Consider the following 21,366-nt stretch of genomic DNA (forward strand, 5'->3'; position numbering starts at 1 on the left):
GGGTCTGGATTTGCTGGGCATCTTGTCGGGGGTCCTGGAGAGGGGAGTTCCTGTGCACACGGAGAGGAAGGAGTTGGACACACACAGTTCACTGTGACCGCGATACCGACCGCCAGCCTCCTGTTCCCAGCAGCGGAATGAATGGGGACGCTGGCGGGCTGGATGTGGGGACCGGCCCCGGGTACAGCAGCAGCCGCTGTGAACACAGCCCAGTGACCCTCAACCCAGCACCCAATTTAAACCCCGAACTAAATCACTGGGTAAAACCCACCCAGCAAATCCTGGAAATAAACTTCACCGCGTCCTGTGATGTGCTGAAGGCTGGGGAACAATTCTAACCCCAGATCAACTGTTTAAAAAAGCTCACTGTGTGCAGGAAGCTCTCTACAAACTGCCGAAGACAAGACACAACTGCCCCATACTCACAGGTCTTTGGCTGGTAATTTCTTGCCTTCGATGATCCTCAAGAACAAGGAGCTTCGCTTTGCCATGTCCAGCTGGGAGGGGGAAGAGTTTGGGGGGGGGAAATAAAATCAAACTCCAGGAGCTTTGGATCAAAAGTTGCTGGCGAGAGAAAGATGCGAGTGCTGTGTGTTACCCGGGGAAGAGGCTTGTGCTCCGGGCTACTGGACAGCTCCCTCTGTCAGTGTGTGTATCTCACACACACACACAGCCCCGCCTGATCTGCAGCTTACCAAACCCTCCCTGGCACTCACCATGTGCAGCTCAAAACCCTGCTACTCTCAGCGAGAACTGGGAGGTGCCCCGGGGGCAGGTGAAGGAACCGTGATTGGTCACAGCGCATATTAAAACCAGGAGGGAACGCCTTGTAAGTAATAACCTGCATGTCAATAAGGGAGCAGAATTCAGGGGGCTTCGTTACACATAAATAAAAGCAAAATATTGCGGATGCTGGAATCCCAAACAAAACAAAAATGCTGCAGAATCTTAGCACCTCTGATAGCAGCTTCGGAGAGAGAATAATCTTCCTCCACAGATGCTGAGGTTTCTGAGCGCTTTAAGGGAGTACAGGTTCAAGGTGAGAGGGGGAAAGTTGAAGGGAGATGTGCGGGGGAAGTTTTCCATGCAGAGAGCGTTAGGTGCCTGGAACGCGCTGCCAGAGGAGGTGGTGGAAGCAGGCACTTTAGCAACATTTAAGAGGATCTGGATGGGTGCATGAATTAGGAGGGAATAGAGGGATATGGTCTGAGTAAGGGCACTTCAGTTAGGTTAGGGCATCATGATTGGCATGGGTTTGAAGGGCCTGGTCCTGTGCTGTACTTTTCTTTGTTTCCAATATTAACATTTTGATTTCAAACAACCCAGTCTCCTCCAGCTCTTACTTTTATTTCACACAAAAGTGACTCTGGGATTGAATCAATTCGTAAAAAGGTGATGCATTCAGTTACTGCCCCTCAGTGCTGTGTAAATTATGCCTGGCTCCTTAATGAGAACACTTGCAACTGAAATGATATATTCAGAAGGATAGATGTTGTAGAATTCTCTACCCCAGAGGGTTACACATATTCAGACCCAGACTGAGATTGGTGATTTTTTTTTCTGCACTAAGGGATTGGGTGAGAAAAGTGGAGAGGTAAGGGAGTTCCAAAAACCAGCCATCTTACTGAATGGTGCATGGAGCAGGTTCCAGGGGCTTTGGCAAAGAGTCCATTTATTTTTATATATCACATATTTGGGCTGCGATTTTAACCTGGATTGGGTGGCACGGTGCCTCACAGCCTCAGGAGCCCGGGTTCAATTCTGGCTTTGGGTCACTATCCATGCAGAGTCTGCACATTCTCCCCATGTCTGTGTGGGTTTCCTCCAGATGCTCCAGCTTCCTCCCACAGTCCGAAAGATGTGCAGGTTAGGTTCATTGGCCATACTGAGCAGGTCATGGATCGGAACATGGAGCACACCAGAATGATAGGGAGGGGATAGCTTGATCTTGTGTTTGGACACAGCTCGGCACAACATTGAGGGCCGAAGGGCCTGTACTGTGCTATTATGTTCTATGTTCTATGCTAAATTCTCCCTCAGTGTACCCAAACAGGTGCCGGAGTGTGGTGACTAGGGAATTTTCACAGTTACTTCATTGCAGTGTTAATGTGAGCCTACTTGTGATTAATGAATAAAACTTAATTAGTCATGCTAAATTGCCCCTTAGTGTCAGGGGGATGAGCAGGGTAAATACTTGGGGCTATGTGGATAGTACAGGTTCAATGGGCTGAATGGCTGCCTTCTGCACCGCAGGGATTCTATGATTGGGATGCTGAGACCTGGATCATTTCCAGGTCCTGATCACCACGCGGTGTCAGCTTCAGTGACACAACATGACCTTTCAAAGGAAATTGGCCCAGAGACAGGCATCGATTGGCACCGAATTACAGTCAGCAACATGGAGGCCAGATCTCATTTGGGGGAGATTGTCAAAGGCTAATGACTGGGCTTGCTGTTGCCTGGTCGGGGGGGGTGGGAGAGAAATGGTGTAGCAGAGTCAGCTTCAGAGCATCAGTGCTGGCCGGACAAGAGGTTCCAGGGAACCCCATGGCTCTCTGACGCCTCCTGCAAAGCACGGGTGGTGGCTGCCTCCGAGATTCATCCTCTTCCCTCAGTCCGGAAGAAGCCCTCCTCCAAACGGACATGAATGGAGGTGGCCGCGGAGGTCAGCGGCCGAGGGGAATGGGGGAGGCATTCGGAAAATGTGGGTGCAAATAGGTCTGAGAAGCTGAGTGGCAAGTGACGCCTCAATGACAGAGGTAGAGTGCAGTATGTTGAGCTGAACCGATTGGGTATCCATAGTCCTCTAGAACACTATCGGAACAAATGTCCAGCTGCATTACTGTGAAGGCAGCGACCCTCACGTATGGGGGTCTATTAAGAGGAGCACTGTGCCATGACAGTGCCATGCTGATTGGGTGGGAGGATGGCAGGGAGTTTCCCTGTTCATCCTGGAGGAGATGAGGTTGTGTATCCAGTCAGATATCTTGGAGCAGCAGTGTTGTGCCCCATCTCCACACAGAGAGCTTGGGATGAGCTGAAATTTACAGAGGATAGCATTTGGGGGACCACCGGGGGGTGCATTGAGAATATACAGTGGGTCATAATCCAAAGCGTGAGCTCCGTTTCTCCCTCCAAAGATGCTGCCCGACCTTCTGAGGATTTCCAGCACTTTCTATACTTGATTGAGATTTCTGACATCTGAAATATTTTGCTTTTGATTTTTTTTTACATCCCGTTGATTTTTCACTGAGACAGGAGTGCCGTGGAGACCAAATGTTAATTCTGGAGATTGGTACCAAATGACCTCTCTAAACAGTGTACGTGCACACGGCCAACTGGGAAGTACTACAGCGGCTGCTCACAGGCCATTCTGTATCAGATCCTGTGAGTGCACCAACACCCAGAAGTGCTCACGGACAGAATTTCCCCTGGGTTTGACAAAGGGCCGATGCCAAGGTGGGAAATGTGGCTTGCCACTGACGGTGGTGTGGGAATGACTGTGGCACACTTTCCTTCTGACGTAAAACACGACTTGGGCTTCTCGCGAGATTTTCCCCCAACCGTTTGCCAAACCCCCCTGACAAAAACGAGAGCGGAAAATCCCGGGCTGTCAGAGCTGCTCCTTGAAATAAATAGCTGCACGCAACAAATAAAATTAAGAGGTGGGGGGTGGGGGGTTGGTCACCAACGTGGAAGCCCCGAGCGACAATATGGACAGCCGTACTGGGAGCGGGGATGGGGTACTAAGATCCGAACATTCCAGCCATGACCTGCGTGTTCCCCCACTGAGCTAAGCCCATGAAAATGGACCTCCATAGTGTTCTCATGGCGTAACCACCTTCAGGAAGCTGACATAATTCTTAGCAACAGGCTTTCATCTTTCCCAGAATTCAGTGGGATTGCGAAAGACTCCATTTCAAGGACAACTCCCTGCAATTCAAAGTTATTTTTGTCGCTATTTTCAACTCAGAAATACAACATCAAATATATATCTGGTATCAACGGGACCCATCGGAATAGTCTATAATGAAACTGGAGGAAACACATATTAAAATAAGTGTTCTATCGTTCATAAACTTACTGTAGAATCCAATTTGTTTTTAAGCTCCTGATAAGATTGACATTGTGTGTCATCAGCTCAAAGAATGGGCGAAACTCCATCCTAGTATCCTCTGGGGGGGGGGCGGTAATAGATATTTTGAAACATTGAGTGGAGTGATTCAGTGAATGATTTAAAAGGAGCAGTTTAGGAATTGTTGTCGGCACAGACTTTAGCATGGGAATGTGAAACCAGGTTCAGAGTCCAGCACTTCCAACACACAGCTCGAAGGGGTTATGCAGCTGCTGGAAATGTGATATACAGAATGATTTTTGATTTGATTTATTATTGTCACATGTATTAGTATACAGCAAAAAATATCGTTTCCTACGCGCTCTGCGGACAAAGCATATCGTTCATAGAGAAAGAAAGGAGAGTGTGCAGAATGTAGTATCACAGAGAAAGATTAACTTAATGCAAGGCAGGTCCAAAATTTAAAAAAAAGTTTATTCATTAGTGTCACAAGAAAAGCTTGCATTAACAATGCAATGAAGTTACTGTGAAATTCCCCTAGTCGCCACACTCCGGCACCTGTTTGAGTCAATGCACCTAACCAGCACATCTTTCTGACAGCGGGAAGAAACCAGAGCATCCGGAGGAAACCCATGCAGACACAGGGAGAACGTACAGGCAATGACCCAAGCCAGGAATTGAACCGAGGTCCCTGGCCCTGTGAGGCAGCAGTGCTAACCACTGTGCCACCGTGCCACCCTCTCAAGAGATTGAATTAAAGCATTGTTAGAAAGTTTTAAAAAGTTAGAATGAAGTTTTAGAAGCATAGAACGAGAGTAAAAGATAGAATTAGAAGGTCTGCTGGACATCGCTTGCAAGAAGTCGCCTCACTCCAGCGCCATCTTGGGAAAAAATATGAATATAATACAATATATATTTGTTTTAATTGATCACATTGACACACAAAATTATCTGATTTGCCACAGGTGCCAAGCCCAGTTACACAGAATATAGGAAGTATAGAGAGAGAAAACATCGGCAGAAAGCCAGTCAGTGGGGACCTACTTGCCCCCCAGTCTACAAGTAGCTCACTGACTGATTGGAAAACTGACAGGGAAAGGAGGATAAATGAAAAGGAAGATGCAGTGGGAAAGGATAGATGATGGGCAGTAAGATTGCCTCTACAGGGGAAGACCAGCAACTTGCAGGCTGGGTGCAATTTAATGTTAAACACAATGGGCAGATTTTACCACCCACTGCTCAGATCCTCTGATCCGCCAAAACCAGCCCTACCATTCAATAAGATCACAGCTGATCTGTTTGTATTTCAAATTCCACATTTCCATCTATTCCTGAAGTAGAAAGAGTCGAGGACTTCAGGTTTTTAGGTAACCAGATCACCAACAACCTGTCCTGATCCCTCCATGCTGACGCTATAGTTAATAAACTCCACCAATACCTCTACTTTCTCAGAAGCCTAAGGAAATTTGGCATGTCAGCTACAAACCTCACCATAGAAAGCATTCTTTCTGGTTGTATCACAGCTCGGTATGGCTCCTGCTCTGCCCAACACCACAAGGAACTACAAAGGATCGTGAGCGTAGCCCAGTCCATCTCGCGAACCAGCCTCCCATCCGTTGAGTCTGTCTACACTTCCCACTGCCTCGGAAAAGCAGCCAGCATAATTAAGGACCCCACGCATCTCGGACACTCTCTCTTCCACCTTCTTTTGTCGGGAGAAAGGAAGAATCTGAGATCACACACTAACTGACTCAAGAACAGTTGCCTCCTTGCTGACATCAGACTTTTCAATGGATCTACCTTATATTGAGCTGACCTTCCTCTACACCCTGGACGTGACTGTAACTATATTCTGCACCTTCTCCTTTTATTCACCCCTATATACTCTATGAATGGTATGCTTTGTCTGTATAGTGTGCAAGAATCAGTATTTTTCACTCTATGTTAATACATGTGACAATAATAAATCAAATTAAATCAAATCCCCATAGATTCTTAGGGAATCAATCTACCTTCCTGCCTTAAAAATATTCAGCAACTATGCTTCCAATGCCTCCTGAGGCAATTCCAAATTCACACCATCCCCTGCAAGAATTCTCCTAATCTACATCCGAAAAGGGCGATCCCTCATTTTAAAATAGCGCCCCCTAGTACGTTGGACCTTTGGCTGCCTGGTCTATCACATCCCCCAACAGCGGAATCGGAAAATCCTGCCCAAATGAGTGAAGCTCTCCCCATCCTCCCCACTCCCTCCATCCGCTCACAACTAACTACTCCTACCTTTCTCTGCCCTCAGGCCCTCCATAGCCACTCACTGGATACCAGCGGCTGGAATCGTATCACCGTTTTCCGCCAGCGGGATTTTCCCAGCCTGCAGCTGTGAACGGAAATTTGGCTGGCTGCCAAATTCTCCAACCTCGCTGCAGTGATAGCATAACATAAACGGCCAGTAAGATCACAGCCTGTGTCTCTCACCTTCGCCTGCCGATACCGGCCTCTGGTGGGCTGGAGTGGCCCCCTTTACCTCAATAGAAACAGTGCGCGGGAGAATGGAAGGAAGCCCGTAATGCTCATTTGGAGAGACGGTACTGATATAATGGGCCAAATGGCCTCCTCCACCACGGTGACAATTCTGTGAATCTGTACAGATTGTGGGAGTCCACCAAACCCTCCCACTACTGAGAACTAATGACCCTATAGGAAGATGGTCAGGATTACGGATATTTCCAGTTGCGGACTCTCACGTTCACAGATCTTTCCAGTACATAATGTTCCCCAAGGGAAGAATGTGTAAACAGGATGGTTTAAAAACAAAGACGGAAAAGGATTTCAATGCCCTATTTTACAAGGCAGCACTGAACGTGACACAACTGCAGTTACCGTAATTAGCCCCTGAAGAAACACACAATGCAATTCCCACTCCCACACTAGCAAAGCTTAAAGAGAATGATAACCATCTCACACAGGAGTGGGGAGACTCAGAGGACCAGAGGGTGCCCTGTTTTGGGGGGAATTCTAGGATTCTATGTCTTTACGGCTCAGACCTGGCATCAATACTCCTCTCCACCATTATCCCATGGGAATTTGGACTTGGGGGGAAGAAGGGTGTAGGAATGAGTTCCAAGATGGCAGAACATAATTTCCCGTAACCAAGCAGAACTAGCAATGGATTAGGAAAGTCTGTAACATAAGGAAAACCAGCGGCTGAGGAAAGTGAAGGAAACATTTCTTTGGCACGGTGGCACAGTGGATGGCACTGCTTCCTCACAGTGCCAGGCACCCAAGTTCAATTCTAACCCTAGGTCACTGTCTGTATGGAGTTCCCACTTTCTCCCCATGTCTGCGTGAGTTTCCTCCGGGTGCTCCAGTTTCCTCCCACAGTCCAAAGAGGTACTGATTAGGTTGATTGGCTGTGCTAAATTGACCCGAGCATCAGCAGAATTAGCAAGGTAAATGAGGGTCATGAAAATAGGGCCTGGGTGGGATCGTGCTCAGTGCAGACTCGATGGGCCGAATGGCCTCCTTCTGTACTGTACTGTAGGGAGAGTCTCTACTATATCTTGTGACACACTGCCACAATTCTCGAGAGGGGATAGAAAGAATATGCAATAAATACATGGAACCTTTCCTATTCTCACAACCAATGAAGTACTTTGAGCAGTACAGCGACCTTGTGCACAGCAAGATCCCACACAATAAGTAACCGGATGATGTATTTTAATGACCTTGGTTGAGGGACAAATATTGGCTAAGGCACCAGGAGAGCCCCTGGCTTTCCTTTCAGCTGTGCTACTGGATCCTTTGCATTCATCTCAGAGGGCAAATCGGGCCTCGGATTAACATCTCACCCAGCATGCACAGGAGGCTAGATTCTGTGTCTCTGGAGTGAAGCTAGAACCCAGAGCAACTCAGAGCGGAGAGCGCTGCCTCACTGACCCCTCTCTGACACTGAGGGTTGGAGAAAGTACAGAAATATCACGGGGTGAGAGGGGAGAGAGAGCAAAGAGAAAGACATTTTCCAAGTAGAACTCAGCAAAGACAATTGTGTTGTTTTCCTATTGCTGGTTCGATCGGCATTTTTATAGCCTGTCCATAACTGCCCCTGAGAAGGTGAACTACTGCAATCCATGCATTTAAAACAGGGAACATAGCAGCAGACAAGGTTCCATTTGTTGACTGGCATTGTTTTAATGCCATTTAGAGTATTACCACTGAGTTAACGCTGGCAATAACACTGGAGGCTCAAAACCCTGGCACTATATGAAGAATTCTCCCCCAGACTCCTGGTCAACATTCACCCCTCAATCAATATCAATAAAATTGATGAGTACATGGGATTTAATGGGATTGAGGGTTATAGATAGGCCTGGTAGGTAGAACATAGAACATTACAGCGCAGTACAGGCCCTTAGACCCTCGATGTTGCGCTGACCAGTGGAACCAATCTAATGACCCTCTAACCTAAACTATTCCAATATTATCCATATGCCTATCCATTAACCATTTGAAAGCCCTTAAAGTTGGCGAGTCCACAACTGCTGCAGACAGGGCATTCCACACCCTTACTACCCTCTGAGTAAAGAACCTACCTCTGACATCTGTCCTATAATTACCACCCCTTAATTTAAAGCTATGTCTCCTTGTGTAAGCCATATCGTGTAGGGATATGATTGACCCAACTTGTGGGCCAAAGGGCCTGTTTGTGCTGTAGTGTTCTACGTTCTATGTAAAGTTAGATGCTCTGACCATTCCTCTCATTACTGTTGAAGTGATTTTGCTGTCTATCCATGCCTACCACATTTCCCCACATTGCAGCACTGAGTACATTTTGAAAAGTATTTCATTGGCTGAAGAGCACTGTGGGGACATCCTGCGCTTGAGAAAGGGGGCTATGCTGGAGCAAATTCATTCTCTCCTCATTCCTTCCTGATTCAGAGGAGACAGAACGGCCAATGCTTCCACCAGAATCAGTTGGTGTTGGGTGTTTTATGCCGAGGTGACACTATGGGCCGGATTCTCCGCGGTTCACCGCGACAGAGGCAGCTAACCATTGCTTGGCAGGATCCTCTTGTCCCGCTGCTGTCAACAGGGTTTTCCATTGGGTTACACCCCGCCGTGAATGGCTGGAAAATTGTGAAAACTTTACTTACAGCATTTTACAGTATTTCCACAGTCCCAGGATGCTTCCACTCATATTTCCAGCTCAGGCTCTCAGGTATTTCCACAGTTTGTTTACTTTTCCCTGAGTCCACACCCAAGGCATAAGCAATCAATCACAGTGAGCAGCAATAGTAAACAGACTCACATAATCAAACACAGAACAATGGAGCATTATAGCCACAATCCTTATTAAAACTCTTAAATCAGGGTTCCAGGACATTTGCAGGACCCCCATCCCAGTGGCACGGTGCTGAACCAATAGGTCCTTGTACAGTAAATGGCAGAACCCATAAGAGTATTGAAAGGCAGAGGGATCTGGGCGTACAGGCACACAGGTCATTGAAAGTGGCAATGCAGATGGAGAAGGTAGTCAAGAAGAAATGCAGCATGCTTGCCTTCATCGGTCCAGGCATTGAGTTTAAAAATTGGCAAGTCATGTTTCTTTATCGAACATTAATTTGGCCGTGCTTGGAATACAGTGTTCAGTTTTAGTTGCCACATGACCAGAAGGATGTGGAGGCTTTGGAGAGGGTACAGAAAAGAGTTACCAGGATGTTGCCTGGTATGGAGGGGCATCAACTATGAGGAGAGTTGGAGAAACGTGATTTGTTCTCACTGGAACAACGGAGGTTGAGGGGCGACCTGATAGAAGTCTACAAGATTATCAGAGGCATGGATAGAGTAGACAACCAGAAGTTTTTTCCCAGGGTGGAAGAGTCAATTAATAGGCGGCACAGGTTTAAGGTGTGAAGAGCAAGATTTAAAGTAGATATACAAGGCAAGTGTTTTACACAGAGGGTAGTGGGTGCCTGGAACTCACTGCCGGAGGAGGTCGTGGAAGCAGATACTACAGTGATTTTAAGGGGTGTCTTGACAAATACATGAATAGGATGTTAATAGAAGGATATGGTCTCCGGAAGGGTAAGGGGTTTTAGTTCACACGGGCAGCATGGTTAGTACAGGCTTGGAGGGCCGAAGGGCCTGTTCCTGTGCTGTAATTTTCTTTGTTCTTTCAGCCACTGCAGGCCACTCAGTACAGAAACACCTGATTATTGTGGGATAAACCCACCATCACTCCCTCTTTGCCAAACCTCCCCATCCCTTGGAGGGTAACATCACAGGGACTACGTGCATGCCAGGTAGCACACACAGAAAACGATCGACAGGGCTAAACAATTCCACAGCCAATGAACCTGACCTTGGCTCTACAGCCGTGAGTGGTGGTGGACCATGAAACCATTCACTGGAGGCGGGGGCTTCATAAATATCCCCAAGCTCAATGATGGAGGAGAATAGCTCACCAGTGTAAAAGGTAAGGCCAAAGCATTTGCTGCAATCTTCAGCCCTAAGTGCTGAGCGGATGATCCATCTTGGCCTCCTCCAGATGTCCCCAGCATCACAGATGTAAATCTTCAGCCAATTCGATTCACTCCACATAATACCAAGAAATGGCTGAAGGCACTGGACACTGCAAATATAATGGGCTCTTACAATATTCCAGCAATATTCCGCAAATGTTCCCTCCCTCCACCTTTGACATAGTGGCAGCCGTGTGTACCATCTACAAGGTGCAGGAACTCCACGGCTCCTTACAGAGCGCCTTCCAAACCCACAACCACTACCATCTAGAAGGACAAGAGCAACTGATACATCGCAACATCACCAGCTGGAGGTTTCCCTCTGAGTCACTCACCATCCTGACATGGAAATATATCACCATTCCTTCGCTGCCCCGGGATCAAAATCTTGGAACTCCCACCCTAACAGCACTGAGTCTACTACACCTCAGGAACTGCAGTGGTTCAAGAAGGCAGCTCACCACCACCTTCTCCAAGGTGGGATGACACACTCTGGAAGGAATAATTTGACAAGAAAGTATTCAATGAACAGTAAGGACACTAGGAAGGGACCTTGGCATGTTCGTCCACAGGTCTCTGAAGGGGGAAGGACATGTTAGTTGGGTGGTGAAAAAGGCATATGGGACACTTGCCTTTATCAAATCGAGACATGGATTACAAAAGCAGGAAGTCATGTTGGAGTTGTATAGAACTTCAGTGAGGCCACAGCTAGAGTGCTGTGTGCAGTTCCAATCACCACGTTATCGGAAGGATGTGATTGCACTGGCGGGGGTGCAGAGGAGATTCCCCGGGATGCTGCCTGGGATGGAATATTTAAGTTACGGAGAGAGGTTGGGTAGGCTCGGGTTGCTTTCATTGGATTAGAGAAGACTGAGGGACGATCTGATTGAGGTGTACAAGATTATGAGGGATAAGGAGCAGCTGTTCTCCTTAATTGAAGGGTCAGTCACCGGGGGACAGAGGTTCAAGGTGAGGGGCAGGAGGTTTAGGGGGATGTGAGGAAAACCTTTTTACCCAGAGGGTGGTGATGGTCTGGAATGTGCTGCCTGGGAGGGTGGTAGAGGCGGGATGCCTCATATCCTTTAAAAGTATCTGGATGAGCACTTGGCATGTCATAACTTTCAGGGCTATGGGCCAAGTGCTGGCAGACGGGGTCAGATGGGAGGTCAGGTGTTTCTAATATGCTGGTGCAGACTCGATGGGCCAAAGGGCCTCTTCTGCGCCGGATGATTCTATGACTCGACGAATTAGGGAAAGGCAATAAACACCAACCTGGCCAGCGACGTCACATCCTGTGAATAAATTTTTTAAAAAACTCCACTCCATTTCCTCACTGCTGTCCCTTTCACAATGAACGAGTCTCCTGTCAGAAAGCCATTGAGTTCTGCAAATCCAGCCCTACTTGGAAATGTCTCTTCAGTGTCACGGGATGGACAGTAAGGTCAGGGGGGCCCCCACCCCTCCAACCCACCCCAGTTCTACCACGTAGGAACACCAGCCTGGCCAAGGCAGGTTTATTTTTCACTTACTGCAGGATTCGGGGCAGTAAGTGTGCATCACACTCATTAGGATCTATCTGACTGCCCACACATCTGTTTATTGCCTTTTATACGGCAGGGATGTGCAGGTGGGCTGACTTCTGACTCACCTTCTAATAGCAAAGTGGAGTGAGGATGAGTCAACAAAATGGAGGTAGTTTGACAGATCCCTGTGTTAGAATTAGATTAAATACTGCAGCGAGTGTAACAGTGTCTGTGCAAGCATTCCAATCCGACCCACAGAGTAAAACTTTCAGTCGCCTTTCTTATTCCTACCACTCCTTTCCTTAAGAGGGGCTACTTCAAGCTATGATAGCCTTCCCAAAACGTGGTCAGGATTTATCTCCCATCCTGTCCAAGTCATCGCAGAATCCCCATAGTGCAGGACGAGGCCATTTGGCCCATTGGGTCTGCGCTGACCACAATTCCATCCAGGCCCTATTCCCATAACCTCACATATTTACCCTGCTAATTCCCCTGACACTAAGGGTCAATTTAGCCTGGCCTAACCCGCACATCTTTGGTCTGTGGGAAGAAACCGGAGGAAGCCCACGCAGACACGGGGAGAATGTACAAACTCTGCTTAGACAGCAACCCAAGGCTGGAATTGAACCCAGGTTCCTGATGCTGTGAGGCAGTAGTGCTAACCACTGTGTCCACTGGAACTATGGCTGACACGGCCTGAACATCTCGGTCTAGGCCTTCCAGTGACCATCTACCTGAAGCATAAACAGAAAATCTGCAATCTGCCTCAGCCAAACCTCCTCAGGTTCCCCTACTGTAGCTCTGAACTCGCTCCTGCCTCGAGTTTCTCACTCCCCAGTGTCAATCAGATCACCTTCTGCTCCGACAGTCCTGTTCCCACTCAGCCACTAACCATCCTGGCTGATATTGTCAATAGTCCGCTCTCCTCAGGAATTGTTTCCTCCTCATTCCACCTCCTTGTGAGAACCACCTTTAATCTCTCTCTGTCCTTGCAAAAGCCCCTCTTCTCCAACCTCCCTTTCCTCTCCAAAGTCTTGGAATTTGATCATTCCCGCTCGCCAAATTCCCGCTCACCCTTTCCACAACTCCAGGTTTGAATCCCCCCGGTCAGGATTCTGACCCTGCAGCGTTACTGGAAAGACCCTTTGCCAAATCTCTGTCAGAGCCTGCGGTAAACTAACCTTTCTCAAAACCCTGGGGCTGACCCAGTTGACTATATCACTCTCCGCTCTGGCCTTTCCCGCCCTCATCCTGCTGCCCTCACCTGGTTCCAGTTTCATCCATTCAGCCAGAGAATGATCCCGCGCTCACCCCTGACGACCCATCCCTGACCCCTTCTTGGGAAAACTGGTCGGATTCCAACACGCACACTGAGGACATCCAGCTCTCCCTCATCACCACTCTTAACCCTTCCCTGCTCTGAGTTGAAAAAGTCACTGATTGGCGTAGTCTACAGGCCACCAAATAATGACATCATGGTAGGGTGAAAAATAAACCACAAAATAACTAATGCATGTAAAATTGGTACAGCAATTATCATGGGGGGTTTTGATCTACATATCAATTGGTCAAACCAGATTGGTCAAGGTAGTCTTGATGAGGAAGTTATCAAGAATGTATCCACGATAGCTTCCTTGAACAGTATGTAATGGAACCAACAAGGGAGTAAGCTATCCTAGATCTGGTCCTGTGGGATGAGGCGGAAATAATTAATGATCTTACAGTTCGGGATCCTCTCGGAAGAAGTGATCACGACATGGTTGAATTTAAAATACAGATGGAGTGTGAGAAGGTCAAATCCAATACCAGTGTCTTGTGCTTAAATAAAGGAGACTACAAAGGGATGAGGGGGGAGTTGGCGAAGGTAGACTGGGAGCAAAAACTTTATGGTGGGACAGTTGAGGAACAGTGGAGGACTTTCAAAGCGATCTTTCACAGTGTTCAGCAAAAGAATATACCAGTGATAAGGAAGGACTGTAGAAAAAGAGATAATCCGCCATGGATATCTAAGGAAATAAAGGAGGGGATCAAATTGAAAAAAGATGCATACAAAGTGGGAAAGCTTATTGGGAACCCAGAGGACTGGGAAATCTTTAAAGATCAGCAGAAAGCCATGAAAAAAGCTATAAAGAAAAGAAATCTGGATTATGAGGGTAAACTAGCTCACAATATAAAAACAGATAGCAAAAGTTTCTACAAATACATAAAACAAAAAAGAGTGGCTAAAAATTGGTCCTTTAGAAGATGAGAAGGAGGATGTAATAACTGGAAATGAGAAAATGGCTGAGTCATTGAACAGGTATTTTGTGTCGGTCTTCACAGTGGAAGACAAAAATAACATGACAAAAATTGACGACAGAAAGGCTATGGCAGGTTATAGCAGAACCTAGGAACTATCATTATCATGAAAGAGGTAGTGTTGGGCAAATTAATGGGGCTAAAGATAGACAAGTCTCCTAATGGAATGCATCCCAGGGTACTAAAGAGTAGACAGGAGAAATAGCAAATGTGCTAGTGGTAATTTAACTAAATTTGCTGGACTCTGAGGTGGTTCCTGCAGATTGGAAAACAGCAAATGTGACACCACTGTTTAAAAAAGGAGGTAGACAAAAGGCAGGTAACTATAGGCCGGTTAACTTCTGTAGTAGAGAAAATGCTTGAATTTACCATCAAGGAAGAAATAGCAAGACATCTGGATATAAATTGTCCCATTGGTAAGACGCAGCATAGGTTCATGAAGGGCAGGTCATGTTTGACTAATTTGGTGGAATTCTTTGAGAACAATACATGTGCAGTGGACAATGGGGAACTTGTGGATGTGGTGTATCTGGATTTCCAGAAGGCATTTGACAACGTGCTGCACCAAAGACTGCTACATAAGGTAAAAGCGCACAGTGTTATGGGTAATATATTAGCATGCATAGAGGACTGGTTAACTAACAGAAAGCAAACTGTGGGGGTAATTGGGTGTTTTTTTGGTTGGCGATCAGTGACTAGTGATGTGTCTCAGGGATCAGTGTTGGGACCGCAATTCTTTATGATTTACATAGATGATTTGGAGTTGGGGACCAAGTATAGTGTGTCAAAATTTGCAGATGACACTAAGATGGTGGAAGAGCAAAGGGTGCAGAGGGTGCTGAAAGTCTGCAAAGGGATATAGATGATCTAAGTGAGTGGGCGAGGGTCTGGCAGTTGGAGTACAATGTTGGTAAATGTGAGGTCATCCATTTTGGTAGGAATAACAGCAAAATGGAGTGTTGTTTAAATGGTAAAAAAGTGCAGCATGCTGCTGTGCAGAGGGACCTGGATGTCCTTGTGCAGGAATCTCAAAGAGTTAATTTGCAGGTGCAGCAGGTAATGAAAAAGGCAAATGGAATTTTGTCCTTCATTGCTGGAGGGATGGAGTTTAAAAACTGCGAGGTTATGTTGCAGCCGTATAAGATGCTGGTGAGGCCACACCTGGAGTATTGTGTACAGTTTTGGTCTCCTTACTTGAGAAAGGATATACTGGCACTGGAGAGGGTGCAGAGGAGATTCATTAGATTGATTCCGGAGGGTTGGCTTTTGAGGAGAGACTGAGCAGGGTGAAGCTATACTCATTGAACAAAGAACAAAGGTAATTACAGCACAGGAACAGGCCCTTCGGCCCTCCAAGCCTGCACCAACCATACTGCCCGACTTAACTAAAACGCCCGACCCTTCCAGGGACCATATCTCTCTATTCCCATCCTGTTCATGTATTTGTCAAGATGCCCCTTAAAAGTCACTACCATATCCGCTTCCACTACCACCGCCGCCCCCCCACCCCCCGGCAACGAGTTCCAGGCACCCACTACTCACTGTGTAAAAAATCTGCCTCGTACATCTCCTTCAAACCTTGCCCCTCGCACCTTAAACCTATGCCCCCTAGTAATTGACTCTTCCACCCTGGGAAAACGCTTCTGACTATCCACTCTGTCCATGCCTCTCATAATCCTGTAGGCTTCTATCAGATCACCCCTCAACCTCCGTTGTTCCAGTGAAAACAAACCAAGTTTCTCCAACCTCTCCTCAGAGCTAATGTCCTCCATACCAGGGCAACATTCTGGTAAATCTTTTCTGTACCCTCTCCAAAGCCTCCACATCCTTCTGGTAGTGTGGCGATCAGAATTGAACAGTATATTCCAAGTGCGGCCTAACTAAGGTTCTATAAAGCTGCAACATGACTTGCCAATTTTTAAACTCAGTGCCCCAGCCAATGAAGGCAAGCATGCCTTCTCCACCTGCATTGCCACTTTCAATGACCTGTGTACCTGTACACCCGGATCCCTCTGCCTATCCATACTCTTAAGGGTTCTACCATTTACAATATATTTCCTATCTGTATTAGACCTTCCAAAATGCATTACCTCACATTTGTCCAGATTAAACTCCGTCTGTCATCTCTCCGCCCAAGTCTCCAACTGATCTATATCCTGCTGTATCCTCTGATGGTCCTCAGTGCTATCCGCAAATCCACCAACCTTTGTGTGGTCCACAAACTTACTAATCAAATCAGTTACATTTTCCTCCAAATCATTTATATATATTACAAACAGCAAAGGTCCCAGCACCAGTCTGCCATGAGGGACCTTGTCAAAGGCCTTACTGAAGTCCATGTAGACAACATCCACTGCCCTACCCTCAATCATCTTTGCCACATCCTCAAAAAACTTGATCAAGCTCATGAGACACAGCCTCCCCTTCACAAAACCATGTTGTCTCTCATTAATATGTCCACTTATTTCCAAGTGGGAATAAATCTTGCCTTGAAGAATCCTGTCCAATAATTTCCCTATCACTGACGTAAGGCCAGTTTTGTAATTACCTGGATTATTCTTGCTACCCTTCTTAAACAAAGGAACAACATTGGCTATTCTCCAATCCTCTGGGACCTCCTCTGTAGCCAGTGAGGATACAAAGATTTCTCTCAAGGCCCCAGCAATTTCCTCCCTTGCCTTTCTCAGTGTTCTATGGTATGTCCCATTAGGCCCTGGGGACTCGTCTACTTAATGTTTCTCAAGAATCCCGATACTTCCTCCTTTTTGATCTCAACACTGAATATAAAAGTAGGGAGGTCTTGCTGCGGCCGTATAGGGCATTGGTGAGGCCGCAGCTGGAGTACTGTGTGCAGTTTTGGGCGCCGTACTTACACAAGGATATTTTGGCCTCGGAGGGAGTGCAGAGGAGGTTTACTAGGCTGATTCCGGAGTTGAGGGGGTTGAGCTATGAGGAGAGGCTGAATAAGCTAGGCTTGTACTTGTTAGAGTTTAGAAGAATGAGGGGAGATCTCATTGAGACGTATAAGATGATGAATGGGATGGATAGGATAGAGGTGGAGAGACTCTTCCCGCTCAGAAAGGATAGTAGGACTAGGGGGCACAGCCTCAAGATAAAGGGGGGGCGGTTTAGAATGGAGTTGAGGAGGAACTTCTTCACTCAAAGGGTGGTGAATCTCTGGAATTCTCTGCCCGTTGAAGTGGTGGAGGCTGCCTCGCTAAATATTTTTAAGACGCGGGTTGATGGGTTTTTGATAAGAGAGGGGATTAAGGGTTATGGGGAGAGGGCGGGAATGTGGAACTGAGCCACGACAGATCAGCCATGATCATATTGAATGGTGGGGCAGGCTCGAAGGGCTGGATGGCCTACTCCTGCTCCTATTTCTTATGTTCTTATGTTCTTAACATGGCTCAAACTATCTACACATCCTTTCCCAGACTCATCATCCACAAAGTCCTTCTCTTTGGTGAATAGTAACGCAAAGTAATACCTCGCCCATTTCCTCTGGCTCCACACCTAGATTCCCTCCCTTGTCCTTGATTGGACCAACCCTCTCCCTGGCTACCCTCTTGCTCTTTATATATGTATAAAATTGGAATTCAGAAGAATGAGGGGAGATCTTATAGAAACATGTAAGATTATGAAGGGAATTGATAAGATCGGAGCAGGGAAGTTGTTTCCACTGGCCAGTGAAACTAGAACTAGGGGGCAGGGCCTCAAAATAAGGGGAAGCAGATTTAGGACTGAGTTGAAAAGGAACTTCTTCACACAAAGGGTTGTGAATCTGTGGAATTCCCTGCCCAGTGAAACAGTTGAGGCTACCTCATTGAATGTTTTTAAGGCAAGGATAGATAAATTTTTAAACTGTAAGGGATTTAAGGGTTATGGTGAGCGGGCGGGTAAGTGGAGCTGAGTCCACAAAAAGATCAGCCATGATCTTATTGAAGAGCAAAGCAGCCTGGAGGGGTCAGATGGCCTACTCCTGCTCCTAGATCTTATGTTCTTCTGTTCTTATTGCTTGTCCATCGTTCAGTACTGGATGAGCAGGAAGTTATTGCAGTTAAATATTGGGAAGCTACAGCCCTCAGTCCCCACCATGGTTCCCTCGGTAACAGCTCCGGAGTTTCCCGAGGCCACTGGCTAAGACCAAAAGAGACCGCCCGCAATCTGGGCACCCAACCTGACCCTGAGGGGCACTTCCAACTCCATATCCTTCCCCACCCCCTCCCGACTGCCCATCACCCCCAAGCACCCCACCCAACCCCCTACACATCCCACCCACCACGTCCCCACCTCCGCATACACCCTGCCCACCACCTCCCCACGTCCACATACAACCTGCCCACCACCTCCCCACCTCCGCATACACCCTGCCCACCACCTCCCCATCGCCAAAAACCCCCCGCACACCCTGCCCACCACCTCCCCCATCCCCCCCCACACACCCCACCCACCAGCGTCCCCACCCCCGTACACTCCACCTACTACCTCCCCCACCGCACTCCCTGCACAACCCACCCCCCCCCCCACATCGTCCATCCCCCACACGCCACCTCCCCTACTCTCCCTCACACTCCGTTCATCAATTCCCCCTACTCCCCCCTTACTGCCCACCACCTCCTCTGCCACCCCCCCCCCCCCCCCCCCCCAACACCCTGCCCACCTCCTGTCCCCTAACCTCTCCACATCAGGCCCGGCAACTTCTGTCCCTCCCTCAGCTCATCTGAGTCGACCACTCCATTGTCCTCCTGCCTGGTCTCCCATCTTGGAACAGGGAAAACATGAGTTCTTCCAAAACTCTGCTGCCCGGCTCCTGATTCACACCCAGTTCCATTCAATCATCACCCCTCTGCCCACTGCCCTGCAAGCTCTGACAAAGAGTCATCCAGACTCAAAACTTTGGCTCTATTCTCTCCCTACAGACGCTGTCAGACCTGCTGAGATTTTCCAGCATTTCTGTTTTTGTTTCAGATTCTGCAGTATTTGTGTAAGCCGCGAGGGTTATCAGTTCACCAGTGCCACCATTTTAAAAATGCCAGTCTCATCTTCCGTCTCGCCCTTGATTTTGCCCACCCCGATCTCTGCTACCTCCAGGTTTATAAGATGTTGAGAGGTATAGATAGGGTGGATTCTGTTTCCCAGGGCTGAAATGGTCGCTACGAGAGGACACAGGTTTAAGGTGCTGGGGAGCAAGTACAGAGGAGATGTCAGGGGTAAGTTTCTCACCCAGAGGGTGGTGAGTGAGTGGAATCGGCTGCCGTCGGTGGTGGTGGAGGCAAACTCGTTAGGGTCTTTGCAGAGACTTCTGGATGAGTACATGGGATTAAATGGGATTGAGAGTTATAGATAGGCCTGGAAGGTATGGATATGATCGGTGCAACTTGTGGGCCGAAGGGCCTGTTTGTGCTGTAGTGTTCTGTGTTCCTCGAATTCTACAACCCTGAGATCTCTGCATCCTCCAACTCTGAGTCCCTTGGGTATCCTTGACTTTCAATCTTTGGTGGACGTGGCATTAGATGCCAAGCTGCAAGCTCCAAAATACCCTCCCTGAAACCACTCCTCCCCCCCAACTCTGTCTCTCCAGAAAACCTACCTCTCTGGCCGAACCTCCTTGACCTTGTCCTCACACCCTTTTACGCAGCTTTTTTGTCAAATTGTGCACTCATTGAGATGTTTTCTGATATTAGAGGCGCTGCAGAAATGAAGGTTGTTGTTGCGCTCCCAACCTCTGACACTGAGACAGTCTGAGTGCCATCAGGCTATGGTCAACTCAATCAGCAGAGCACAAGGAGGGACCTTCCGAGCTGGTTAGCAGATTAATCAAATCCTGGGCACCAGAGAGCTGAATCGTCAAGGAAGTTTGGACTTGCAATCGGTAAATCTTGTTGACTTTCCCCAATCTCTTTGTTCTAATTTCTAATGCTCTAAGTTGAATGCCGTGCTGCGGAAATATTAATCAAAGAAACTCACTGCTGCAAACATCAAACAGGATAGAACACCAACTGTGGCACCAGATAAAAAGTGAGGGTGTTTTTTCAGCAAACACTGTGGTTAATTTTGGAGATACTTTTTTAGAATGTAGAAGTCTAAGTGGAACTTGGTCCTGATTGTGAAACGAAGGCCCATTCGGAAGATGGTTGGGGAGAGGAGGGTGTTGGGGGGAGGTCGGTTGGGTGGTGGTGGGAGATGGAGAGGAGGGCAGGGGTTCTGCTTCTGTCTGTGGCATTTCATGTGGCACCACCAAAATATAATTTTACTTCCGGATTTCAAGAAGAAAGACTTGCATTTTCATCCCGCTTTTCGTAACCCCACCAGTGTAGCAGGGTGGCACAGTGGTTAGCGCTGCTGCCTCTCTGCACCAGGAGCCCGGGTTCAATGCCAGCCTCGGGTGACTGTTTGTGAGGAGTTTGCACATTCTCCCCGTATCTGCCTGGGTTTCCTCCAGGTGCTCCGGTTCACTCCCACATTCCAAAAATATGCAGTTTAGATGGATTGGCTATGGCAAATTGCCCCTTAGTATCCCAAGATGTATAAGTTTGGGGGGATTAGCCATGGGAAAAGTATGGGGCTATGATGATAGGGTGGGGAGGGGGACTGGGTAAGATGCTGTGTTGGAGAGTAAGTGCAGACACAATGGTCCAAATGGCCTCCTTTTGTAGGAGTTCTGTGACTATGAGTTAGTATTTGAAGTGTGGTCCCTGTTGTAATGGGGAAAATGTAACAGCTAATATAGCACCAATCCCGCAAACAGGTAATCAGCCTCTGTGATGTTAATTGAGGGATAAATACTGCCCAGGACACCAGACATAGCAGCATTGCTGCTGGATTGAGATATTGCCGTGGTAACTTTCACATCCAGACAGACAGATAAATGTCTCATTTGAATGTCTTGTCCAAAGGCCAGCGCTTCAGGCAGTGCAGCACTCCCTCGGTATTGCACTGGAGTGTCAGT

The 21,366-nt window shown here is 47.6% G+C and overlaps 1 protein-coding gene across 1 annotated transcript in view; it reads right to left on the reverse strand.

The window, feature by feature from the left end:
* Positions 1-672, reverse strand: part of rasa4 (RAS p21 protein activator 4) — a 200,756-nt gene extending 200,084 nt beyond the window's left edge. Inside the window, 1 exon segment of the mRNA XM_080210387.1 lies at positions 427-672. Within this exon segment, the coding sequence (XP_080066513.1) occupies positions 427-491 (65 nt within the window). The 5' untranslated portion in view covers positions 492-672.
* Between the last annotated feature and the right edge of the window lie 20,694 nt (positions 673-21,366).

This window comes from Carcharhinus amblyrhynchos, chromosome 23 (genome assembly GCF_965287045.1).
Source record: "Carcharhinus amblyrhynchos chromosome 23, sCarAmb.v2.hapA, whole genome shotgun sequence".
Lineage (NCBI taxonomy): Eukaryota > Metazoa > Chordata > Chondrichthyes > Carcharhiniformes > Carcharhinidae > Carcharhinus > Carcharhinus amblyrhynchos.